The sequence below is a fragment of the Miniopterus natalensis genome, chromosome 11 (assembly GCF_054644295.1).
Source record: "Miniopterus natalensis isolate mMinNat1 chromosome 11, mMinNat1.hap1, whole genome shotgun sequence".
Classification (NCBI taxonomy): Eukaryota; Metazoa; Chordata; class Mammalia; order Chiroptera; family Miniopteridae; genus Miniopterus; species Miniopterus natalensis.
In genome coordinates this window covers 73,662,528-73,687,471 of record NC_142091.1, presented here as the reverse complement: position 1 = coordinate 73,687,471, position 24,944 = coordinate 73,662,528, and the positions used below count along the sequence as shown (strand labels likewise).

The window sequence follows — 24,944 nt, the reverse complement described above, 5'->3', positions numbered from 1 at the left end:
TTTCTCGCTTACTGCTCAGCCAGCTCCTCTGCAGAAACTCATTACCTCTGTCCTCCGGCCCCAGCGCCTTCTCACCATGGTTCTCCTGCCTTCACTTTCCTCCTGCAACGCGGATTCCACGGCCCACACCCTCCACTCTCGTCTGCTTCCATTGCATTCAGCCATGAAAACCTAACCCCAGCCAGCCCAACCATTCACCTCTGTGCCTGTAACTATTAGAACCTCCAACTGGCTCACTTTTTTAATCTTGAATTTATAACTACAGTCCTCAGAACGACCCTCAGCACTGCCTAGCAGATCTACTCTGGGGCGTATTTCAAAATTTCTTGTGTACCCATTCCCCTCTCCCCTGCTAGTCACTGCAGCTGTACTTCATCAAAAAGTGGTAGGCTATTGGTGAGAACTCGCACCTCCCGTTACCAACCCTACAAACGTCCTCATAGATCTTCCTGTCTTTTTACTTCCCGTTGTAATCCAATGGAAATTCAACCTTTCCTCATTTATCTGCTCCCCTCACTCACTTTCTATTATGTTGCTTAGTAGAGTGTTAAATGTATACATATATGTGTATACTTGCATGTATGTGTATATACACATTTAAAAATGTATATATACATACAAAAAGTAAACTTCAGATGAGGTAGAGATATATGTGTGTGTATCTATTTTTAACCTGTTTGAAGTTTATTTTTTATGGGAGATAGCTAACTTTATTCCTAAAGGTGTGGCCACATGTTTTAAATGGGTCATTCTTTCTTTATTGATTTAAAATATCTTTTAAAATAAACTATATTCACCGTGGCCAATGTGGCTCAGTTGGGCATCGCCCTGTGTACTGAAAGCTCACTGGTTCGATTCCCAGTCAGGGCACCTGTCCAGGCTGCAGTTTGATTCCTGGTTAGGGTGTGTTTGGGAGGCAACCCAATCAATGTTTCTCTCTCTCCCCCTCTCCCTTTCTCTCTCTAAAAACCAATTAAAAAAAATTTTTTTAAGTAATAAACTACATTCCTGCATATACATGGATCTCTTTGGAATTTCTAATCCTATTTATCTGTGTGCACATACCACATTTTATAGCATGATTGTTACAGCTCCCTTACCCCTGTCCCACTGTTGCTTGGAAATTTCAGATCTTTTTCTTACGTAAGAACTTTAGAATGGACTTGTCAATTTTTGTTTAAAAGTTCTGAGATTTTCTTTGGTGTGGATTTAATTCTCAGAGTTTGGGAGAGAAATTGCTATCAACGCTTTTGAGTCTCCGTATCCAAAAATGAGGTTATGTTTGTCCTTTTGTAAAGTATTGTTTCCGTAGGGTCTCTGATGTTTCCAGTTCAGTTTAGTCTCAGGAATCTTAAGAATTGTTATGAGTGGGTCTTTTGAAATTACATTTCTTTTTAATCCTTACCTGAGGATATTTTTTCTATTGCTTTTCAGAGAGAGCGGAAGAGAGAGAAACAACCATGTGAGAGACACATCGATTGGCTGTGTCTCTTGGCCCGAATCAAACCCAGGACTCTCAGTCCGTGGAGTTGATACTCTAACCACTGAGCCAGACCAGCCAGGGCTGAAATTACGTTTCTAACTGTCACTGGTGTCTAGGAAAACTGTCCATCTCTGTAGGCTCACCTAATTGATCTCATTGGCTTCTCTAATTCTAATTAGCTCTTCAGATGATTCTCTTCACTAAAGAGTCAAATCTGCTAGAGGCAGATTCATCTGGTCCTTTATGCTCAGTTCTTTTCTTGAATTAGAGAGGCCAGGACCTCCACTATCCTGCTGAATGACACCCTTATTTGTTCCTCTCAGTGCGGGAGTGGTTCTCATGTTTTATCAAGAAATACGATTCTTGCTTTAGGTGTCTGGTAGGTAACCTTCATTAGGCTGAAGGAATCCTGTTCTAGCTTACTGAGGGGTTTTTCCTTTACTCAGAACATCATGATAAAATTTCTACATCTATTGAGATAAAAGATTTTGTTTTATTGTACTGATTTTCACTAATAGGTTTCCTAAGGTGGAACCATTCTCTCATTCTGATGTAAACCCTGCTTAGTTTTATAGTATTTGTTTGTTTAGTTGGGATTTTTATATCTTTCTCTGGGCAAATTTCACTTTTTTCTTTAATTGATTTTTAGAGAGAGGAAGGAAGGTGGGGGATTGAGGGAAACATCAATTGATTGTCTGCCTTCTGTACTCCCCCTACCAGGGATCAAGCCTGCAACCTGGGTATGTGCCCTGACAAGGAATCTAACCGGTGACCTTTCAGTGCACAGTATGATCCCCAACCAACTGAGCCACACCAGCCAGGGCTCATTTTTTGTTGTAATGATCTGATCTTCCTATCCCATTTTGATAGCAGAATTATGCTAGCATGTGGAATGGATTTGGAAACATTTAGTCTTTTTCAGGTTTGAATTTGTAGAAATTTATTTGGTAAAATTTACTTATAAAAACATCTGTGCTTGGTGCCTTTTTTTAGGGGTGGATCTTTGCCTTTTAGTGTTTTTTGTGGCATTTTATCTACTTAAGTTTTTTGTCCTTGAGTGAATTTTGGTAACTTTTTTTTTAAGAATAATTTCATGTATATTATTTCATGTATATTTAAGGTTTTGGGGTTAAAAGTCATGTGTGGTAATTTGCATTTGGGACTTTCTTATGACAAAAATTTCATTTGAATTACCAGAAGCAAACTCATTGGCCTGAGCTCTGTGAGCAGAGCTTTAGACAGAGCTGACCCAGGACTGGCATGATTCCGTCAGGGCTTGCTCCTCATTTGTTTCTCAGGTTGTCTCTGCTCCCTACAAGTGTTTTCTGCAGGAAGCTCCGCTTCCACTCAGTCCTTACAGACAGAGTTCATCAGGATTCATGTTTTTTAGGGGAGACCAATTGCTTGGTCACTTGCCCTCTCCTGAGCAGTCGCCGTGGCCAGGGCTGAGTAGGGGGTTAGGGGTTGCAGGGAGGCAAGATGAGCCACCCCTGATCCATATGACGTGTTTCCTGTGGAATAGAGAGGTTCTTACACCAGAAAAAGGAACAAGGAGTGAGTAAGTCAAACCACCAAGCGCCTGTCCTGGTTTCTGTATATTTTCTTTGACCAGCTTTGCAAAATGTCTGTCTGCTTTATTGGCCTTTTCCAGTTTCTTTGGGTTTATTTTCTCATTTCTAGCTTCTGAGTTGTATGTTTTGCTAATGTAATTTATTTCATTTCAATCTTGTTTTTTAATATATTTAGGACTATACATTTTCCTCTAAGTACTCCTTTGACTGTGGCCCACTGTGTGATTTTTTGCCATTGTGTCTGTAAGCTTGGCCTTAAGTTTTCTTCCAGCTCTCAGCTATTCTGTGACTTACCTAATAGCCTTTTTTTCCCCCTGAAACCATTTCATCTCTACTTCTCCATCTCTTTTTAGCTGTTTAGCTCCTGGAATTGTAGCTCAGAATCCTGATGGAGGTAGAGTCCTTATGCTTCTCCCTTTTGTCATTCTCTGAAGCTGAATCCCACCTCTAAGTCCCACCTCAGTCGTGGAATCCGAACCTGTGAATAGATCTCCAAGAATGAACTGAGTGTTCTTAGAGCCCCCTTCCCCTGCCAAATGCTGTGGACAGGATTGGTCACCTGGTAGTCCTGACCTCTCCTGAAGTCAGGCTTGAGATTTGTGGCCCTTCAGACTCTGCACCTCTATCCCTTTAGGACCAACCTCTCCAGCCAGGTCATTTCCACCAGGGCTTTTCTCCTGCAGCCCGGCTCACTTTCTTGCCTTGTGATCCAGCCACTCATATGTAACACTGGCAAACGCAGGTTTACAGTTGTGAGTGCACGAGTTAATTCTTGCATTATTACTATTTATTAATTGTATTATTTTCCATACAAACAATTGGAAACCTTCTCTCGCCCCACTCTCTCTCTATATGTGCCAAGGAGCCCTCTTGGCAATCCGAGCCAGCCACGTGGTTTTCTCTGACTGTAAATGTGACCTGTGTGCGTGTCTGTGTGGTGAGATATCTTGACAGTTTCTTACATTAAAACATCCTTGCATTCCTGGAATATATATTTTTCAGTATGTTGCTGGATTTGGTCTTCTGATATTTGGGGGGATTTGGGCATCCAGGTTCCTAACGGGTGGCTTGAGCTTTTGCTTCCTCTGCTGCCTTTGTCTGCTTTTGTATAAGACTGGAATGTTGCATTTCTAAAACATTTGGTAAAACACTTAAAACCAACTGTGCCTGGCATTTTGGGCATGGTGGGTAGATTTTAACTCTAGATGTTTATTAATAATAGATTGCTCATGTTTCCATTCTTGAATTTTCAAGAAAAAATATTTTCACATTTTCTCATTTTACTTATGGTTTCAAATGTATTGGCACAAAATTGTGTGTAGAATTGCCTTACGTTTATAGTCTGGACTGTATCCAAAGTGTGTCCCTTTATTTATACCTGATACTCGTTTGTGCTTCCTCTCCTTTTTATCCTGTCAGTCCTGGCAGAAGTTTGTCAGTCTCTTCCACATGCCAGCTTTGTGATGTCACTCCTCTTCCTTGTTAGCTCCTTGTGTTTCTTTAATTCCTGCTCTTGCCCTGTTTCCCCTGAACTTATACTCCCTTTGGGTTTATTCCGTGGTTTTCTAACCCTTTGGGTTGGGTGCTTAGCTCATTAGTTCTCAGCTTTACCTCCTCCACCACCCCAAGCTTTGAGGCTTGAATTTTCAAACGTAAAGAAAAGCTGAAAGAATTCTAAAGTAAGTACCTGCTTTGCCCTTCATCAGGGTCACCAAAACTGTAACATTTGCCACATTCTATTTCTTTGTAGACACAACACACATTTGATGGTCACATCTCTTTAGCCTCTTTTAATTGAGAACAGAAGACACCTTACTGGTTTCTTGTTCTTTATGAAATGGACTCTTGGCAAGTGCAGGCCAGTTATGTTATGAAAACGGCCTGGATTTGGGTTCGTGTAATTGTTCTTGCGCGCTCGGGTTCCGGTCGAACAACTTTAGCAAACAGTCTAGAACTGATGTGTGCTGACTGCAGCTCACCAGGCATGTGGTACAGATGTCACACTGATTTTGGTCACTGGGTTAAAGGGATGGTTTCTGGATCATTTCCCTCTGAAGGTACTGTTTTCCCTTTGTGAGCAGGTAATCTGTGAATAGGCTAAAATTTCCCTTGATGCAGCTCTGTATGTATTTGTATCTCATTTTTTTAAATTGTAGTAAAATGCACAAAATTTACCACCTTAATTATTTTTAGATGCGCAGTTCGGCGGTGTTAAGTTCGTCCACATTAGAGCGCAGCCAGCCTCCAGAATGTTTTTATGCCCATTAACTCCTGGGGGCCCCTCCCCGGGCCCTCACAGCCACCGTTCTTTCTGTTTGTGAGTTTGACTCGGTAGCCTCAGGTAAGGAGTCATACAGTGTTTGTCCTTTTGTAGACACAACACACACAGTGCTTCTGGCTTATTTCACGTAGCATAAAGTCCTCAAGTTTCGTCCGTATTGTAACGTGTCAGAATTTCCTTCCCTTTTGAAGGCTGCATGATATTCCACTGTGTGTATTAATTTGCCACATTTGGTTCCTCCACTCACTCGTCAGTGACTCTTGGGTTCCTTCTGTCTTTAACTGTTGTGAGCAGCGCTGCTCTGAACACGGGGAACGGCTGCCCCCTGGCGACCTCGCTGGGTGTAAGCTGGGACGTAGATTTGCTGCACCATATGGTCATTCTGTGTTTAATTTTTTTTTTTTTAACGCTCACCTGAGGGTATTTTTTCCATTGCTTTTCAGAGAGAGCGGAAGGGAGAGAGAGAGAAACATCGATGTGAGAAAGACACATTGATGGGTTGCCTCCCACACTCGCCCCGACCTGGGCCGGGCATCGAGCCTGCAACTGAGGTACATGCCCTTGGCCGGAATCGAACCCAGGACCCTTCAGTCCGCAGGCCGACGCTCTAACCACTGAGCCAAACGGGCCAGGGCTCTGTTTAATTTTTAAAGGAGCTACTGCTATGCTGTTGCCATAGCGGCTGCACCATTTTACTTTCCCAGCAGCAGTGCACAAGGCTTTCAATCTCTCCACATCCTCTCCAACACGTTAATTTTTTGTTCATTTTTTCTTTTAATAGTATCCATCCCGATTGGTGTGAAGTAACTAGTATTTTAATTATAGTTTAGTCTGGGGTGTTTTTTTTAAATTTCCATTTGTATTTAAGTATTTAGCGGATTGTTTTTGGTAGTGTGAACACCTTCAGACCCACCGCCACAAAAGCTAGGGCTTTGACACTAACCCAGTCAACCGTATGCCTCCCCCTTCCCCCACCCATTCCATTCTCTGTTCTCCTACCCAAGGTAACCATCTTCTTGAATTTTATATGCCCTTGTTTTCTTTTAATATACTTTTCTTGTATCTACACATTTTTTAAGAGTTTCTTAATGTTATTTTTAACCTTATGAAAAGGTTAACATGCTGAGGGTTATATTTAATCATACATTTTTGTGAGCCTCCCTATTGTATGTTGCTGCAGTGTTTTGTTTTGTTTTAATATGTCTTTATTGATTTCAGAGAGGAAAGGAGAGGGGGAGAGAGAGAGAAGCATCAATGATGAGAGAGTCATTGATCGGCTGCCTCCTGCACGCCCCCGACTGGGGATGGAGCCCCAACCCGGGCATGTGCCCTGACTGGGAATTTAACCCCGACCCCCTGGATCCTAGGTCAACGCTCAACCGCTGAGCCACACCCGGCCGGGCGCTGCAGTTCTTTTGACTGTCAATATTTCAATGTGGGTCTGTATCACATTTTATCCATTCCCTCCTCCGCCAATGGATCTTCGGGTCCTTCCCACATTTTTGTTGCTGTAAACATTCTTGTATGTGTTTTTGTACATGTGGGAGTTTCTCTTGGGACAGTTTCTAGGCGTGGAATTCCTGTCACAACCTTAGGCAATGCTGGGAAATGTTTTCTAAAGTGGCTGTACCTGTTGACGCTCACCAACAGTGGATCCCTGAAGTAGGTTTAATGATTTCTTCCTGTAGTCTCAATTTTTGCTTAATACATCTAGAGCAACGCATGTTAAGGACTGTCACCTCTGTTTGTGATCAAGCCCTTCATTACAGAGTGACTCTTTCCATTTTCCATCCTATAGATGCTTCGTATCTTAGTTTTTTCCACCTGATGTTAGTATAGCTGCCCCGGATCTCTTCTGGTTAGTATTTTTGCCTGGTAAGTCATCTTCCATCCTTTTATTCCAGTCAGTGCACACCTCCATGCTTTAGATGTCACTAGGTGTTACCTAGGTTCTTAAAAATTGAATCACTATTTGTCTTTTAACTTATATGTTTAATTTATTTAACTCATTGTAATAATTGGGACCCATCTGTTATATTTGAAAGACAGTATGGATTGGATATGAAGTTATAGATTCTAAATTCTTTTCCTTCAGTACTTTGTGGTTTTTTAAATTTTTTTATTGATTTTAGAGAGAGAAACATCAATTTGTTTTTCCACTTATTTATACATTCATTGGCTGATTCTTGTATATGCCCTAACCGGGGATCGAACCTGTAACCTTGGCATATTGGGACGATGCTCTAACCAAGGCTCTTTCAATACTTTCAAAATACTACTTTGTCTTCTTGCATCCAGTGTTGCTATTGGACAATCATGTCAGTTGGATTCTCGTTCCCATGTATATGATGTGTTTTTCTCTCCCGTAAGCATTGTCTCTGATGTTCTTTGAGTTCTGTATGAGTATGTAGGTGTGGTGATTCCTTCTCTCTCCTTTTGGCACTCTTCAGGGTTTTTTGATCCAAGGTGCTTTGTGTTTGTATTATTCCAGGAAATTTGTCTCCATTATTTCTTCAAATATGTTTTCCCTCCATGTTTATATTTTTCTGTAGAATTCCTAGTATTCAGATGTTGGCGCCTTTACTCCTATCTTCCGTGTCTCTTAGCTTTTCAGGTGTATCTTTTCTGTTGGGTATCCTTCTGTTATGTTCTTTCTTTCATATCAGGTTGAGTTCACTACAGATTTCCTCTACAGAGACCTTTGGAAGCTACTTCAGCGATAGCCCCAGGGGGGCCAGGCAGTGGGGTATTTTCCCATCAACTCCCACCATTGTTAAAGGGCTGCTCCTGGGGGTGATACCACCTGCCCATGTGTGGGTAGACATGTGTGTGTGTAGACAGGCATGTGGGTAGACAGGCGTGTGGGTAGACAGGCGTGTGGGTAGACAGGCGTGTGGGTAGACAGTGTGTGGTAGACAAGAGTGTGGGTAGGTCGGGCCTCCGTGCCAGGGAAGCTCTCAGGCAGTGTTGAGGGGCTGGCTTTGACATCGGGCCAGCACGCGGTGTGGGTGATAGGTGGGAGTTTGCACTTCCCAGCAGCAGGAAAAAGTCCATAAAGGCAAAAGCCCTGGAGGCCAGTGAGTCCTGGTGGGATGCAAGTTCCAAAGCTGAGACAGTCCCTGGCACCTGAAGGAGGCTGGCTCAGTGGCAGCTTCCTGACCTTCAAGGCTACCTGTTGAGGGGCCCACTCAGACTCGGTCTCTTGACTAGTGGCCCAGTATAGAGGCCTTTGTAAAATTGTTAAATGTGGAGTGTGCCGCCTTAAATGTACAGAGAAGCCAAAGTGGTGTGGGGCCTTTCTCTGTAGTCGGAGGCGTCGGGCCAGCAGTGATCCCAGTAGTTGCTTCCTTGTCTCCCAAGGAACCGAGTTGGGTTGCAGCTCCCGGATTTTGTCTCCATGCGTGGCCCAACCATCTCTGCTCACCCACCAGTGTCTGAGGGGCTTGCAAGGCCGGTGAAATGTTTCCTCGGTAGGAACCGCTGTCATAGTATCACCAATGTCATGGAAAGTCAAGACACCAACAGTGGCTCACGTGTTTGAACGTGGTCCAATGACACATTGCAAGAGAAGCCGAAGTCCCTATGGAAGCTGTAGAGGCACATCGCATGCCTTGCCCAGTGACCCGGGAATAAAGCATTAGAAACCCACGCTGTCCACCGGCGGTGGCAGCAATTTTTTCAGTTCCTGCTCTGGTAGTCTGACAGTGCTAAATGTCCACTCCGTTCGTAGCCCTCGCCAGTTCAGTGAGGCGCCGAGTAGCAGCAGCTTTGTTGCCAGCCGTCCCGGGTTGTGGGGCGTGGAGACGGTGCTGGGCCTGCTCTCGTTCATTCTTGGGGAAGCACACTCTTCCCCTTGTGACCACTGCGGCTCCGGCGCCAGGACCTCCGCAGCGTGAGGAGGTGTGATCAGTTCCTGGCTCCGTACTCAGGCAGCATTTCTAGAAGCTACCAGCAGGGGTCACGGTAAGCACGTCCAACCTGCAAGTCAGCAACTGACTGGGCTGCAGCATACAAACCGTCCATCCCAGTTACATCATCCAGTAGCAAGTGTCTCTGTCCAACCAAAGGGTCCAACAGCAATTGTGACGGGTCCAGCACAGGGAACACAGGTTCCCCGCCCCCAGGGCTGTTATCAGTCCCTTCCCTCTGGCACATACAGACCAGCATGTGCTCTGAACTCTTGGAGAGAGGTGGGAGCTGCCCTACTCTTTCGTATTAAAGCACCCAGATCAGGTGCAGGACCTCTCCTGGCAATGTCCATGGCTGTGTGTGTCCCCCCCCCAGAAACCCTGCTTCAGAAAATAGCATGGGACTCAGGTGGCCACGGGGTGAGCGGAGGGGCTGAGACCTCAGAACTCTAATCTCTAAAGGGGTCTTCTTCCCAGGGATCTCCTCACCCCACTATTGCAGCTGTTCCCCTTCTAGAAACTGGTGGAGCTTTTGGACTCATCTATCTTTGCCTCACGTCTGAACCTCCAAGTGCCTTCCTCTTTCACGTAGGTACGAGTCACCTAATAGCTCCCATAATTTAGCATTTTGGCAATGAGGGTCCATCTTATCAATCCTGTATATCATCTGTGGCCACAGAGAGTTTTGTGAGAGGAGGCCTCTGCAGTGAGGCCCCCTCTTTTACCCAGAGCTGACACACTTTTGGGAACCCCTCCTGTCTCTTCTCCACTCACCAAGACAGAGCATATATTGGCACAGAGGGAAATTGGCTTCTCTGTGTCCCCTAGAGCAGGTGCAGAGGAGGGAACGACCAGGGGTCCGAGGAAGGGCAGGTAACATGGTACATGTGTTGGACATGTTAAGTCTGGAAGGTGCAGGCCCTGGAATGCTAGGCTCAGGGATTTTGATGAGAATAACCCGAGATGGCAGGACCTGGTGCCTCAAGTCAGGGAGGGGTGTTGTGGGATTGGCTGGGCCCCAGCCTGCCTGAGTGGAGGCCCTGAGTGAGGCCAACTCTGTCTTCCTAGGGTGTTGGGGCCTCAGAGAAACAGCCAAGGCAGGGCCACTTTGACCCTCACCATGGCCCAGTGAGCGAGGCCAGCCACCCCATCCTATACCAAGGTGACGACATTGAAGCCAGCGGAGGAGAGTTTATCACCAATAGGTAAGGAACCCCTGGAAGATGAACTTCACAAAGGAGAGATCTGAGAAGCGAGAAGGAACGAGGAGCACGCTCATTACTGATGCCAATCTGGGGCTGCTTCTGAAAGCTGAGACCAGGTTCTGCAGAACAAACACCCGAGACCAAAGGAAGCGGCTATAACAAAGGGTTCTGAGGGCTCCGTATGGTTGGAAAGGAGAAGGCTCTATTGACTAAGTTTAGACTGTTAACACGTGAAAACACTGCGGGTAATCCAAAAAGTCGGAACAGGAACTTCCAAGCCAGCTTGAAAAGAGAAGGTGCTGGAAACTCGGAGCCAGGATGGAGAACAACAGGAGGCAGGACAGCAGACAGCACTGCCTGCACAGAACAGAAACCGGATTCTGTTTGTCATTTTCTAGACCATTTTCGGTGACTCATTGTGATGGTTACTTTTATGTGTCAATTTAACTGGGCTAAGGGATGCCCAGCTAGCTGGTAAAGCATTATTTCTGGGTGTTCGCGAGGCTGTTTCTGGAAGAGGGGAGCATTTGGATGAGTAGACTAAGGGAAGTGTCATGTGTGCGCCCCCCCCCCCCAGTGCAGATAAGCATCATCCAGTCCAATCTGTTGAGAGCCTGAAGGGGAGCGGGAAGGTGCAGGAAGCAACTGCTGTCTGAGCTGGGACATCCATCTTCTGCCCTAGGACAGCGTCACTCCTCGGGTCCTTCTTGCTCTTTTTGTCTCTACCTTGAGAAACAATACACTGACTTCTAATAGCGCCGATTAATTTTGCCTGGTTCTGTATTAAATAGAAGCAGATGGTATGTATGTTATGTCTGGGCTTTACCTCCTTCATGTCCCAGAAATACCCATTTCTTTCTTCGTCTGTTGATGGACGTTTGCGTTGTGTCGTTTGGGCCGGTTATAAATAGTGCTGTTCTGAACACTCGTTTGTGTCTTTGGCTGAACATATGTACATTTTTGTGTTGCTAAGCCAACATTTTTAGCTCTCCTGACACAAAGTTTTATAATGAGGATTTTTAAGCATGCTCGAAAGTAGACAGAATGGAATAATGAACCCTGTACCCACCACCCAGCTTCAGTAACTATCAACATCTTGCTAGTCCCACCTTATACCCACCCCCCATATTTTCTTCACGAGTTTTTAACATTGGAGTAACTTAAAGCAAATCCCAGATCTCATCGCATTCTTCTATTTGTATATATGATAATATTCACATGTATGTATTTGTTGAAGGAAGGAAAGTACAGATGTTCTCAGCTATGCTTTGCACCAGCCCCACAAGCCTGAGATCACGCCCCCCATTTTGCAGATAACACCAAGACTCAATGTAAGTTGTTGCCCCAGGTCAGCCAGCCAGTGAGTAAATGGAAAAGCACCCTGACAAGTTAGTGCCAGCTGGCTCACCCCTAGGCCCCCACTAAGAGCTCTCTGACCCACACCAGCCTGCTTGGAGGCATCACTGCCCCAGTTCCCGAGGATCAGGGAAGTATTACTGCTGGGGCCCCACCACTGAGCAGCAGTAGCAGAGCGGGGGGGCATGCTCTTCCTGGGGCTCGGACCTCAGGATTCGGTGGTGCCTGGCCCCTCCTGCCTCCTCCGGCTGAGCTTCCTGGTTGCTGCCTCGCTGCCCAGCAGGTGGGCAGGCAGTCTGCGGAGGGGTTAGGATGCATCAGGGCAGGAAGGGCAAGCACCCGGCCTGGGGCTCAGCAGCCACAGGACAGAAAAGGAAGCAGGCAGATGGTGTCAACCGGGGAGGAGAAGAGAGGAGGAGCCCGCGTCTGAAAGACCTTCCAAGTCCCTGGCTCACCATTTACTGTCTACCCAGTCAATAGGGTCAGAGTTAAGAGGAATCCTGGGCCAAACCTGGTCAGTTCAACCCTGGTCCCCTGTTGCTCTACACTTTTCTGGCTCTGACAATGGTGACAGCATCCTAACAGGCCACTTCCTGCACTGGATAAAGCATGAGTTTCACCATGAGCTAGGCCAGGGACACTGGACTGCCTGCCAAAACCAGCTGAGCCTCACAGGCTTTGGGAGAAATGGACCGATTCCCCAAATCCTATGCCCATTCTAGACACCCATGGACACCTCCCTGAGGGACCTGAGGACAGAGCCAAAGTGCAAATCACATCAGAACCAGACCTCAAAACTGGGAGACAAGCTCAAACAAGAGTGACTGCTGGGCGAGCTTGCCACGCAAAAACGTCATCAAGAGCAAGTGGTCAAGGCAACTGTGTTTTGCTCTTTGCTTCCATTTTTCTGCCCCGATTATTTTTTTAAATTCACTTTTTTCTTTTTTGGTTTCACTTTTTAAAAAATCTGAACCATCTGGAATGTATTTAGGGATAGGTGATGGCGGGACACCGGTTCTGTCCAACTCCTATGGGAGCCACTTGTCACCTCCCCTCTCACAGGGCTCTGGCGCGCCTGCGGCAGAGCGGCCAGCCACCTTGAGCTCACTCCAGTAACTCTTCCCGCTGTAGCCCTTCCTGGGACAAGGCTCCTGGGAGGCGCTCTAGGGACCCTGCCCGGAGCTGACTCACCCTCTCCTCCACAGACCAAGGGGGCACAAGGACGTGGCAACACCTCCACTCTGTGTAGATCTGCCCCTGCCCTGCCAGGCTGGCCAGTCCTGGGACCTGGAAGCTAGGAGAGACCAGGCGCCCGAGTCTCTAAAATACCTTCCATTTCTAACTGGAAAGCCAGCCTCGCAGAGCATAAGGCGTGACCTTTGACAATGGGCCAGAGCTGTGCCACCATGTGGGGGTTGAGGAGATAAACCACTGGCATGGTCTCAGCTGGCTAGGATGGGGGTGGGGGTGGGGGTGGAGGACTATCTTAGAGGATCCAGGCTAGTTCTCTCCATTCATCTTGTTTAGTTAGTCCTGTCACCTGACAACCAGGTCTCACCTGGTGGCTTAGCAGAGGCCAGACTCTAAGCCACCTCAGAGGGGTCTTGTTCACTTCTGATTTCCAGGTGGATGAATGAATGAATGAGCTCGCTTAATCTTCACAAGACATCGTGTACAAATGGCAGAACTAAGGCTCAGAGAGGTTCAGTGACTTGCCTGAGGTCACAGAGCTGACCACCGAGCCTGCCTAAGAGTGGTGTCCATGCTCCTCCCAGCACTGCCTGCCTCTCCCAGGTCTAACCCTGGAATCTGCACCATGACCAGGGAGGAAAAAATAAGGAGGGAACTTTATTTAATATTAAAGCTGGGGAGGGGTCGGAAGGGAGCCGCTTCATTTGGTGATGGTATTCCTGCGGGGAAAAGAAGGGTATGAGGCTGGAGTGCAGGAGCCCAGGCCCTCTGCTGCCCAGCCACTCGCCCGGCCACTCACGCGTTCATGCTCTTGCCACTGCCGCTGAGCACAATGTATGGTGTCTTCTGGGCCTTTTGCTTTTCCTGGAGCAAAGCCACGGTGCCCAGGGGTGTGTCACTGGAGCTCATCTTCTTCAGGAGCTGCGGGGTCACGGCCAGTCAGCACTAGGTAGGAGAAGCGCAGCCCACAAGCCACCCCAGCACCAGCTGATGTGGAAGCCACCCCCACGTTGTCCCCATGGGCCACCCACCGCCTCTTCGTCCAGTTTCTTCATCCGCCGCTCTGTCTTCATCTTGCCTGAGCCTTTCCCGTGGAAGCGGTGGGACAGCTGCCGGAAAGCCTGGGGACATGGCAGGATCTGTGTTAGAGCTGCCTGTGCCCCACATAGTGGGGAGGAGTGGTTGCCCACCTGGGCCAGGGTGGTGGGAAGGGGGCAGGAGAAGGGGAGACAGGCTCAGGAGATGGATGTGCTGCGCTGGATCTCCCATGACCCGCTGGGCTGGAGCTGGCCCAGGACACATAGAATGAAGGGAGAGGCCAGCAAACCCGGGAAGTGCCCGGGGACAGTGCCGCTAGGTGAGGGTGGAGATGGTGAGGAGGCAGGAGGCAGGCGAGGGCAGGCAGGAGCTCAGTGTCAATGAGACCACAGGGTTGGTCCAGGGCCTAGACATTGCCCGTCAGAATGGTGACCCTGAGGGCAGGTCAAGCCACCAAGGGGGCAGGTGAAAGCAAAGGAACCGAGGCACCTGCCCAACCCTCCCGCCAGGCCTGAGAGGGGGACTGCTATGCCCACCGCAGAGGTCCCGGCAGTTCTCCAGGGCCCGCAGCCAGTGCTGGCTGAGCGCAGAGCCCGTGGTGCCCTGGCTCCGGCTCAGAGGCCCTCACCTCCTTGGGCGTGAGTTTGCGGCCCGTCTCGTCCACATACTCGATCTTAACGTCAGGCTTGTAGCCGTCCTTCTCCTTGAAGTCCTGGGTGAAGCCCCGGTACTCCTCCCGCCGGCTGTACTTGTCATCGATGGCCCTGGTTCCGGACAGAGAGGGCCTCAGGGCCAGTCCCCACCCCGCCTGGGTTCTGGGAGTTCTGAACTGGCACCAGCCCCTGGCCTTGCCCCCACCCCTGCCACACTCACATCTTGTCCTCGATGCAGTACACTGCTGACGGCAGGGACTTATTGGGTGCCTTCACCCGGGCCACCTTCTGCACTGTTGTCTCCAGCAGCCCTGGGCAGAGGGAGGTGGTGAGGCTCCATGCTGTCCACCCCATCACAGGGGCGCAGCCCCAGTGCAGGCCTGACGCCCCAACTGCAGAGAGGCACTGTGGGACCCTCACAGCCACGCTGCGGGAGTAAAGGCATCAGGCCTGTGTAGACAGAACAATCAGGTCCCGGGCAGGGCCCAACCAAGTAAACGGCAGGGCTGGGGTCCTGATGCCAGGGTCTCTGCCACAGCCTGGCCTGCTTCCAGTCCCCCACTCTTCCTCAGAGACAGTGAGCCTTGGGGGAGGTGGTGCTCTGTAGGGGACATGTGAGCAAAGCCAACAAGAATGGGGTGATGCAGAGCAGGCCACGCACTCCCATGACTGCCCCACAACCACGTGCAAAAGGAGCGGCTCAGCATTGGGGATAAGAGAAAGAAAGCAGAGGGGACCAGGAAAGCCACACCAGCACCAGGCTGTCATAGCACCCAGGCTCCGGCAGGGTCACAGTGGCTGGAGCCCCTTACCTTTGTTCTGACACAGGAGCAGCGCAGCTGCCAGCCCTCTATTCACGATGGGCTCCTCGTCCAGGATGGTGGTGGAAGAGGCAGAGAACTAGGGGGTGGCACACGGTGGTCAGTGGGCCCATGGACTCCTCACTCCCTACCCAACACATCCGACTCTGGTCCCTTCCATGCCCCAGGGCCTGTGCCGAGATGGCTCATTTGATCCTCATGCTAACCCTATGGACCCCACTTATGGGCGAGGAGACTAAGGCTCTAAGACAGAGTAACCTGCCCAAGGTCCTGAGCTAGGAAGGGGCAGAGCCGGGCCTGGAGCCCAGGTGTCTGCCTCCAGCCCCAGCCCCCCCCCCCCCCCCAGGCTGCGTGGCCCCTGCCCTCCCACCCTCCCAGCCCACCCCCAGGCTGCATGGCCCCTGCCCTCCCACCCTCCCAGCCCACCCCCAGGCTGCATGGCCCCTGCCCTCCACCCTCCTAGCCCCCGGCTCGCCCCGCCCTCCTCACGTCCTGATGCTGCTGCTCCTCATCCAGGTTCACTGTGCTCCAGCCAATGTTCTCCTCCCCGTCAGACTCGGAGCCGCCGGCAGCCGAGCGTTCCTCATCCCGTTCGAAGTCCTGGAGGACAGGAGACCAGCGTCAGCCCCAGCAGCCCATCCGGACACAGGCTCGTCACTGAGGACCACGGGGGCCGACACAGCTGCCCACCCCCGGCCCCAGCCAAGAGCAGAGGTCAGTGAAGTGGTGCTGCCTGGAGACCCACCATGAGCTCCTCCTGCTCCTCCCGGTTACCGGCCAGCCCGTAGGTGGGGATCTCCCCCAGCGTGCGGCAGAACTCCGAGGTGGCATTGAACACGATGGCTCCCTTCCGCTCTGGATCCTCATCCTCCTCCCAGCCCCGCTGGCGGGACTCCAGCTTCTTCACAATCTCCACCACCTGGAGGAGGGAGCAGCTGTGGGCAAACCCAGAAGTTCCTGGGGCGGTGCCACTGAGACCCAAGAACCCAAGATCCTCCCTGCTGGAGCAAGACAAGCCATTCCCACTGCCTGGAGTGGACCTGTGATGGTCTCCACTCTGCACCTATCTCACTAGACCACCCATCTGCTCCAAAATTACCAATGGCTCCCTATTGCCCTTTGAGTCAATATCCAAAATCCTACATGGCCCTCATGACCAGGCCCGTGCTGACCCTTTTCCAAAGCTCCTCAACTCACTACCTCAGCCTCACACAGGACCTCACCACTACCTCCAGGACCTGGAGCACACCGGAGCCTCTCTTGCCAATTCCTTGCCACCCACCCTTCTTCTGACGAACTGCTGTTTCAGGATTCTGTAAACATCGCTTCTTCCAAAACCCCTTCCCTGACACCACAGGGCACTCAGATACCCTGTGGAAATTCCACATGCTTTCAGCTCTGAATGCCCCATCCCCACCCTCGCACCCACCCACCCCCACTTTCCTTCCTGTCACAGAGGCTCGGCCTTGCTCCTACTCAGGCCACCCTCCTCCCTGGAATGGCTCTGAGGCCCCTCAAAATTCTTCCTAACATTATCCCCCGACGGCACCCACTGTCTCCTCTATTGTGTCACTGCCATCAGCAAACAAGGATTATGTGGGATCTCCCCTCCCTGAAAAATCCTCCACCCCACATCCCCACTACTCTGCCCCTGACAGCAACCTTCTTGGAGAAGTTTCTAGTCATCACATCCACTTCTGCACCCCTTCCCTTCCATTTTATTATATTACACTTCTTTCTTATTTTGAGAATTCATTTATTAAAGCTGGGGACAATGAAACAACAGGCTTTGGACACAAAAAGCAAGAGGGGATTGCCTAGCCAGGCTCTGCTTTGGCTCCCTAGAAACGTTATAGGAAAGTGAGCCACACAGGACTGTGTGGACTCACTGAGAAATAAGTCACATGACAGAAGTGAGCCTCTTTAGAGCAGGAGAGGGCAAACCACAGCCCCCTACCTATTCTCATAAATGAAGTTTTATGGGAACACAGTCATGCCCATTCATTTATGAACTGTCTGTGGCTGCTTTAGCTACAATGGCCAAGAACCTAAGCAATTCTGACTGTGACCATAAGCCCTGAAACCTCATATACTCACTCTCAGGGCCTTTAACAAAAAGTCTGCCCACTCCTGCTCTATGTATCTCAAGGTCCTGCCCTAACTTCCTCACCTCCACCTCTTCCCAATCCTCTGAAATCACTGGAACTGTTTCAACTGTGACACACCTGACTGCATCTCAGTGGTGTTAGAAAACACCCTACTCCTCCTCAAAACCCTTCCTGCTCTGGTGACACCTAACTCCTGTAGTCTGTCTCCTACATCAGGACTGCTGCTTCTCTGACTCCTCCGCAGGGGCCCCGCCTCTACCCAAGTGGAGAGCAATCCTGCTTCACTGCTCTGTCCTCTCTCCAGCCCCACTCTCCCCCTACGGAGGAGATGTAGAGTTAAAAATGTGGACTCTAGAGTCAAGCTGTTCTGCCTTACTCACAGTAGGCATGCAACATGTATGCACAGAAAGAAAACAGGGAAGGATATGACCACTAAAGCATTATATAGTGAAACACTGCAGAAACCTAAAAATCTACAAATAACACATTAAACAAAAAGGAAAACTGGGATTGGAATGCAGGTGCAGCCTCGTAAGAACAGGTCACCACAGACACGCCTGTCACTCAGTCCTGCTGAGGCGCACACCAGCCTCGAGGGCCCCCTTACCTTCTCACCGCTGTCTCGCAGCTGGTGCAGCTGCTGAAGCTGCCGCAACCGGCGCCCCTTCTCCAGCTGCTTCTGCAGCTCCAGCTCCGCCTCATCCTCCTCCAGCACCTCAGGGGACCCAGGTGGCGGCGCTCCGCCCTCCTCTGGTGGAAACACAGGAGATGCCTGCTCAGATCGTCCTCTTGGATCCTGGGCTCTTTTCCCGGCCCCTGCCACCCACCCTCAGCAGGCTGGATCCCCTCACCCTCATCACTGATGTCCATGTTCTCCACTCTAGTGTCATCCGACTGTGGGGGCTCAGGCACTGGCTCCTTCTCCTCCTCTTCCTCCTGGGCCTCCTCATCTCCCTCGGGCACTCGGCGCCGACCCCGGCCCCGCAGTCTTGGGGGAAGAGACCTCTACAGTGAGCGTCGGCCCCTAGACCAGCCCAGGCCCCACACGCCACCCGTGTCCAAGCCCACCTGGAACCGAAGTCCCCATCTTGAGTCTGGTCCCCAAGAGGCAGCAAGTCATCGGCCCGCACTACTACCTCCTTCTCCTTCTTACGGATCTTCTTCACCTTCCGCTTGGTCTTTTTAAAGGTCACCTGAGGGGAGGGGAGGAGAGGAGACGTGAAGCAGAAGGAGAGGGCAGGTGCCACGAGCCCATGAGAATGAATACTTCTTATACAGAAACAAGATGTGAGGTGCATGTGAGTACCACCCCACCGCTTGAGATGAGGGAAACTGAGGCAGTGAGGTTAAGTACCTCACCCAATGTCACCCAACAACTAAGGGGGGAGAACTGGGATTGTGAATCTTGGTAGCGTGGTCCCAGAGTCCTGCTCTCAGCCACTTAGCCATGCAGTCTACTGAGCCAGCTACCTCTGTGTTCAGTCATCCCAAATCTACGTACAGCAAAATCTACGTACAGCTATAAAACCACGACTCACCAAAGTATCACTAACCCCTGCAACAGCCTTTGAGAGGTGTCTCCTACCATCCCCATTTCAGAAGGGGCACCTCAGACACATAGTTAAAGGACTCACCCAAGGCACAAGCTGGCCATGTGGTAGAGCCTGAACATAAAGGCTGATCCATCTGGCTCACAGCTCCTGTTCTGTCTACACCCACTGCCTCCCAGGCATCTCCCCAGGGCTGCCAATCACTGTTCCTCCACAAGGACTGAGCACAGCTAGAAGACCAGATCTCCCTCCTTAGCTCACCACTGCACCAATAACAAGTGTGGGTGGTGGCCGCAGGGCTCACCATCTCCTCTGGCGTGAGGTACTCGGAGGCGAGCCGGGGCCCGACCGTGCTCAGCGACTGAGCCTGCAGCCGCAGCTTGGCCCGGATCTCTTCCAGCTCCCGCTCCCGAAGGCCATCAGCAGTGCCGCCCTGTTCCAAACGGAAGGAGCGCGGCCGCTCGCCCTCCAGCTCCTCGTCGTACTTGGATAAGATAGAGCGGGGTTTTTGCTGCAAGGCAAGGGGTACATATCAGGAGCCAGCCTGGCTGGTGAAAAACCACAGAGCCACCAACTCCTCAGAGCCCCCACTGCCAAGGCTCCCTGCCCCAGCCCCATGCCGCCCGCCTGCCTGTGCCAAGTCGTCCACACTCTCATCATCTGCGTAGGGTAGGTAGTCGGGCTTTTTCTTGCGCAGCTCCACATTTTTCTCTGCCCGCTCCTTATCTACCAGGTTCACGTTCACCAGCACGTCCTCCTCCTCCTGCAGCACGCCTGGGGACAGGGCAGAGGCAGGGGCCACTCACACTCGCCCTCAGCTCATCAGTGCCTGTGCCCCCAACCAGAGGACCCTATTCAGCCCACCTTTGTCCTTGAGGGTAAGGATCATGGTCTGTCCTTCTTGGAAGGAATCAATGGCATGCTCCACAGTGAGGCCCTGCAAGTCCCGGGCACTGTACCGGTCCTAGAAGGGAGGGGGAAAGTCTGGCAGAGTCAGGAGCCCTGAACCACCCAGCTCTGGATCCCAGCATCAGGGACAGCAGTGCCACTCCCAATCCACTGCCACAGCAACCTCACCTGCCGCCTCTGCCCGAACTCCTCCTCCACCAGAGTGCTGACACCAAACTCTTGGTCCATCTCCTCCAGCAGCTTGGCCTATGGGACAGCCAGGGAAGGGGGTGACCTATGACCTCAGGCCATTCAGGTTCACCTGAAGACACACAGGACTTTATCACATGGGAGTGCAAAGAGGGCAGGCCTTGCAGGCAAGCCACTGAGAATCCAAAGCAGACGCCATTGACCACAAACCTCATACCTCTCTGAGCCCAGCCTCACCTCCCAGGGGTCAGCCTCCTGCTTCACCAGCTAGTCAGACCACCAGGGGCATGGAGCAACCACCCCCAGCTGCCAGGTCCTCACCCTCTTCTCTGCCAAGTCCTTCTCCTTCTGAAGCTGCCGGCTCCTCTCGATCCAGGCTGCAGTGTCATCCAGCCAGGGGTCATCCTCCCCCAGAGTCTTTATCTTCCTGAGGAGGGAAGAAAAGTGACCCTTTGGGAGCCCTGCTCCTGCTCCCCCACCCCAACTGCAGAGGTCCTTGGCAGAGCTCCTTGGCAGCCCTTCCCTTGCCCACTCTGGCTGGGACCCCCTCACCCCAGCTTTTGGTTCAGAAGGCGCTTTTCTTTGGCAGCCGCCAGCTTTTCTCGTAGCTCTTCTCGTTGTCGCAAGGCCATGGGGTTGATGACATCGGCTGCCACGGGCTCCTCTTTGGTGCCCGCCTCTGGAAGGGGGGCCCAGACGTGAGGCTATGCCTGCCCATGGCTGGTGGGGAGAGGAGGGAGCCACTCACCCTGCCCCCTTCCAGCTCAGGGGGCCAGAAGGGGCCAGGAGGAGGGGGAAGGAACCTTCACCTCCCTACCCCCACTTCATCCCCACACTCCCGTGTCACCCCACACAGCATGGTGAGACCCTCTCTGCCTTCCAAAGCCCCTCAAATCATGCTTAAAACCCAACACCCATACAGTTCCAATCAGTATGCAGTAACTGTGCAAATCTCTCACACAGGCAGTGAGGAGGCAAAGCCAAGTGTTCAAACTTAAAGAATATGCTGAGCTGCTCTGTCTGTGGAGTAGCCACTCTCAGTCCCACTGCTTCACTAATAAATTCTCTTTCTCTTTAAGCTAAAAAAGGAAAGAGGGAGGGAGGGAGCTGAGCGCCATCATGAAAGCAAGGAATCCCATTCCTCTCAGCAAGTACACATACAAGACCACTAGCTGGTACTGAACCTATGCTCTAACCACTTTCCTCTATGCCAAATGCCCCCCCTCACCCCCATCCTCAGCCACACACTCACCCTTCTTGACGGCATTGACCTCCAAGGGTTTCAGCCCCAACTTCGCCCGGAGTTTACTGAGGACAAGAGATACAAGTGTTAGGAGCTGTTAAAAAAAACGGGGAACCAAATGCATTTCTGGATAGACGGGTGAAAACAGGATGGGACTGAGTGGTCCTAAGGGTCCCAAACACAGGGTCTGACCCAGGAAGCCCAGGACACTGGGAAGGGCACTGGTTTCCAAATCAGGGAACACGGGCGCTAGGCCTGGCCTGTCCCTAGCCAATGGAATGCCAGACTTCCTCTCGGGCATTAGTGTCCTCTTATAACTCAAATGGTTGACTACTGTGATTTACATGGCACTTCCAGATACAGCCAGAATGCCTTCGAATGTGAAAGCCTCCCTAAGGCAGCTGCTGCAGCCCTACCTGTTTCAGACAGAAAAGTGGAGACAAAGGAGGTAGCACTTACTTAGTCTCCTCGATGCTAAGTGATGAGGCATCTCCTGAGCTGGTTTTGGAACTGGCAGCTGGAACAAGAAGCATGGCTCAGGAGCTGAACACAAAGCCAAGAAGCCGTATCTTCGGCCTGAGCTGTGGGGCCAAAGAAGAGGGCCCTTCACCAGCACCAGGCTTTGCTGAGACACCAGAAAACAGCAGCAATCTCCCACCCCAGTAACTCCTTCTACCTGAGTCTCCATCTCTGGGAAGCCCACCTCTTCTACATACTTGCCTTTCTTGACCCAAAATACCCAACTTTCTGCATCCCTCACTTTGCTACCCTTTCCCTTTTGTGTATGCTGTTTTCAGCCCCGCATTGCCTCACTCTGACGAAGCCCTATCCAAATGCAACCTCGTGCATGAAGTCCTATTCAATTTTTGATCAGAATGAATTGCTCTCCCCAAACTCCACAGCACAGTTGGTCATTTCTGGGTCTGTTACTCCCCCACAAGGCAGGGGCCATGTTGGCAGCATGACCGTGTCCTCTGCAATTCATGCAGTCAAGAAACACAGTTATTGGTGCCTACTCTGTACTGGATGTTGCAAACACAGAGATAAAGAAGCATTTCAAACTTCCTCCATCCACCTCACAAACAGCAAATAACTTCACTGAACAAAGAGAAGCTCAACACCCTCAGATGGAGCTCCCCCAACCAGCCGCCACCACGCGCTCATCCTTCCTGCATTCCCACCCCACAACCTGCCTCCTCCCCTTTATCCCACCTGGCCCCTGGATCCCAGTGCCTCCAGAGTCTCTTCAAGGTCTCCAGCCTCCTTATTTCTAAATCCAATGGATTCTTTTCCTGCTTTTGCTTGATCCCCTGTGGTGTGTAACACTTCTGATCACTTCCTTCTTCTAACAATACACTTTTCCCATAGATCCCATAACACAAGATTCTGTGGTTTTCCTGCCTTTTTGGCTATTCTACCTCCTTTTCTGTAGTGTTTTGCTCCACCTACTACTAAAATATTAGCATTTCTCAGGTTGTACTCCTGACCCCAGCTTCTCACTCCCCACTCTCAAACTGCTCTTTGCCACCTCTCCCAAACTGCTCTATCCAGCCCAAACCCTGGGTTTCTCACAGGTTTCTCCCATACACGTCAAATGCAACACTCTCCAAAACTTAATTATCTTGCCTCAGAAGGCTGCTTCTTTTCCAAATTCAACTTCAGCGGATGACACCCCCCCCCCCCACCTAGTTGCTCAAGACAAAATTCCAGTCATCCTCAATTCCTTCTTTTCCTTTCCACCCTCATTCAGGTGTGTTAATTCCTCTTCCAAACCACCTCTTCAATCTATCCAAGTCTGTCCACCCCAGGGCTGCTGCCCCGGTGCCGGCCACGCCTGGCCTCCAGCCTTGACTACCCCTGAGCCAGCACCCAGCGCAGCGCTCTTCGCAAAGACGCATGTGGTCAGCTCACTCCCCAATTCAAACCCATGGCTCTACTGCGCTCGGGACAAAGTTCCAATTCCTCAGTGAGACCTACAGGGCCCTTCGCATTTGGAGCCCTACCTCACAGCCTCGTGTCTCCAACGTGAGCCTTACGTGATTCGCCCACCCAGTACCAGGTTTTCTCTTGCCTCTGTACATGTTGGGGCCACTTCATTCATTCATTCACTCACTCATTACACTTATTGAGGGCCTGTGATGCGCCAATTGAGGAAAACAAAATTTCTGCCCTCGCAGAGCTCAGTAAAGGAAGACAACCTTTAATCTCAAACGCTGGTAAGAAGACATTTTAGTAAGCGCTGACAAGGCCAGCCCACGGATGCCTCCGCCTGGCGTGCGGGGCCGGCACTACCTCCAGCCCCAGGGAACCCCGGGCAGCCCCAGGGAACCCCGGGCAGCCCCAAGACCCCCGGCCGCCCGCCCCGCCCCCTGCGCAGGCCCCGCCCTCACCGGCCTCATAGCCGTCGTCGCGCTTCTCCCGCTTCACGCGCCGCTCGGAGGGCTCGGCCTGGCTGCGCTCCCGCCCGTGCGCCCCGCTGCGGGCCTCTGTCTCGGCCCCGCGCCGTCCGCCCCCACGCTCGGCCCCCCGTTCCCGGCTCCGCTTCCGTCGTTCGCCACCGCTGCTGCCGCCGCCGCCACTCCGGTGCTTGTGTTTTTTATGCTCCCGGTGTCGCGGCGGCTGTTCGGTGGCGCCCCCGGTGCCGGCCGCCGCTGTCGTCCCGGCCACCTCCTTCTCCCCGCGGTGCTTCTTTGATGACCCCATGGTGGCACGTCTGCCCGGAGCCCGGCAGCCACCGAGGCCCGACAACGCAAAATGGGAAAACTTCCGGGTCGCCCTGAGGCCGCGGTCGTGTTGCCGGAAACCAAGAGCGGCTGCTTCCGTCGCTCGCCTTGGAGGCTGCCCCGGAGGCTCACGGGAAGGCCGGGGTTGGAGCGGAATGCGCAATCGCAGCTGCACTGGGGAGAGGTCTTGGAGCTGGCGGTCCGACTGCGCGTGCGCTCCCTCAGGTGCGCGGACCTGGTTGGGACGCGGTCTGGAGAACGGTCCCAAACCATGGGGACCTGGAGGGCCTCTGAGCCTGCCTCCCCAGGGCTGGAGGCGTCTCCCCGCCTCCCGCCGCTTGCACACCCCAAGCCCCGGACGCTCACTGTTTCACGGACTCCGAGGACAGCTCCCCAATAGGGCGTCCTCCCGGTGGACTCCCCGGGATCGTGCCTCCATCGGCTGCTGGACGAACCAGCACGTTCAGCTCGAGACGCCGAGCTCCACAGCCCAGCCGCCGAGTCCCTCTAACCAGTACTGTCGGCAAATGCTGCCTTCCCACGTTCTCTGGATTCGGTTTTTTAACCTGCGATTTGTGAACTGCAGAAGAGCTGTGTCTGTGAACCTCTGAAATTGGGTACAAAATTTGGCACAATTGTGTGTGTGAGCTTTTTTTTCTTTCTTGAGTAGAGAAGCTATAACCTGAAGTTACTTAAAGTTAAAAGCCCGGTTCAC

General features: G+C 51.5%; 1 protein-coding gene across 1 annotated transcript; it reads right to left on the bottom strand.

Moving 5' to 3' along the window:
- Positions 1-13,632: 13,632 nt before the first annotated feature.
- Positions 13,633-24,255, bottom strand: SART1 (spliceosome associated factor 1, recruiter of U4/U6.U5 tri-snRNP). Its single transcript, XM_087822003.1, has 20 exons — positions 23,897-24,255; positions 21,966-22,023; positions 21,516-21,571; positions 20,816-20,942; positions 20,585-20,690; positions 20,243-20,320; positions 20,030-20,129; positions 19,797-19,939; positions 19,470-19,676; positions 18,684-18,808; positions 18,467-18,603; positions 18,223-18,365; positions 16,253-16,426; positions 15,997-16,107; positions 15,499-15,586; positions 14,907-14,997; positions 14,662-14,797; positions 14,027-14,116; positions 13,795-13,916; positions 13,633-13,714 (listed from the first exon to the last, which is right to left on the bottom strand). The coding sequence occupies exons 1-20, from the start codon at positions 24,207-24,209 to the stop codon at positions 13,696-13,698; spliced, it is 2,424 nt and encodes an 807-aa protein (XP_087678129.1). The 5' UTR covers positions 24,210-24,255; the 3' UTR covers positions 13,633-13,695.
- Positions 24,256-24,944: the final 689 nt, after the last annotated feature.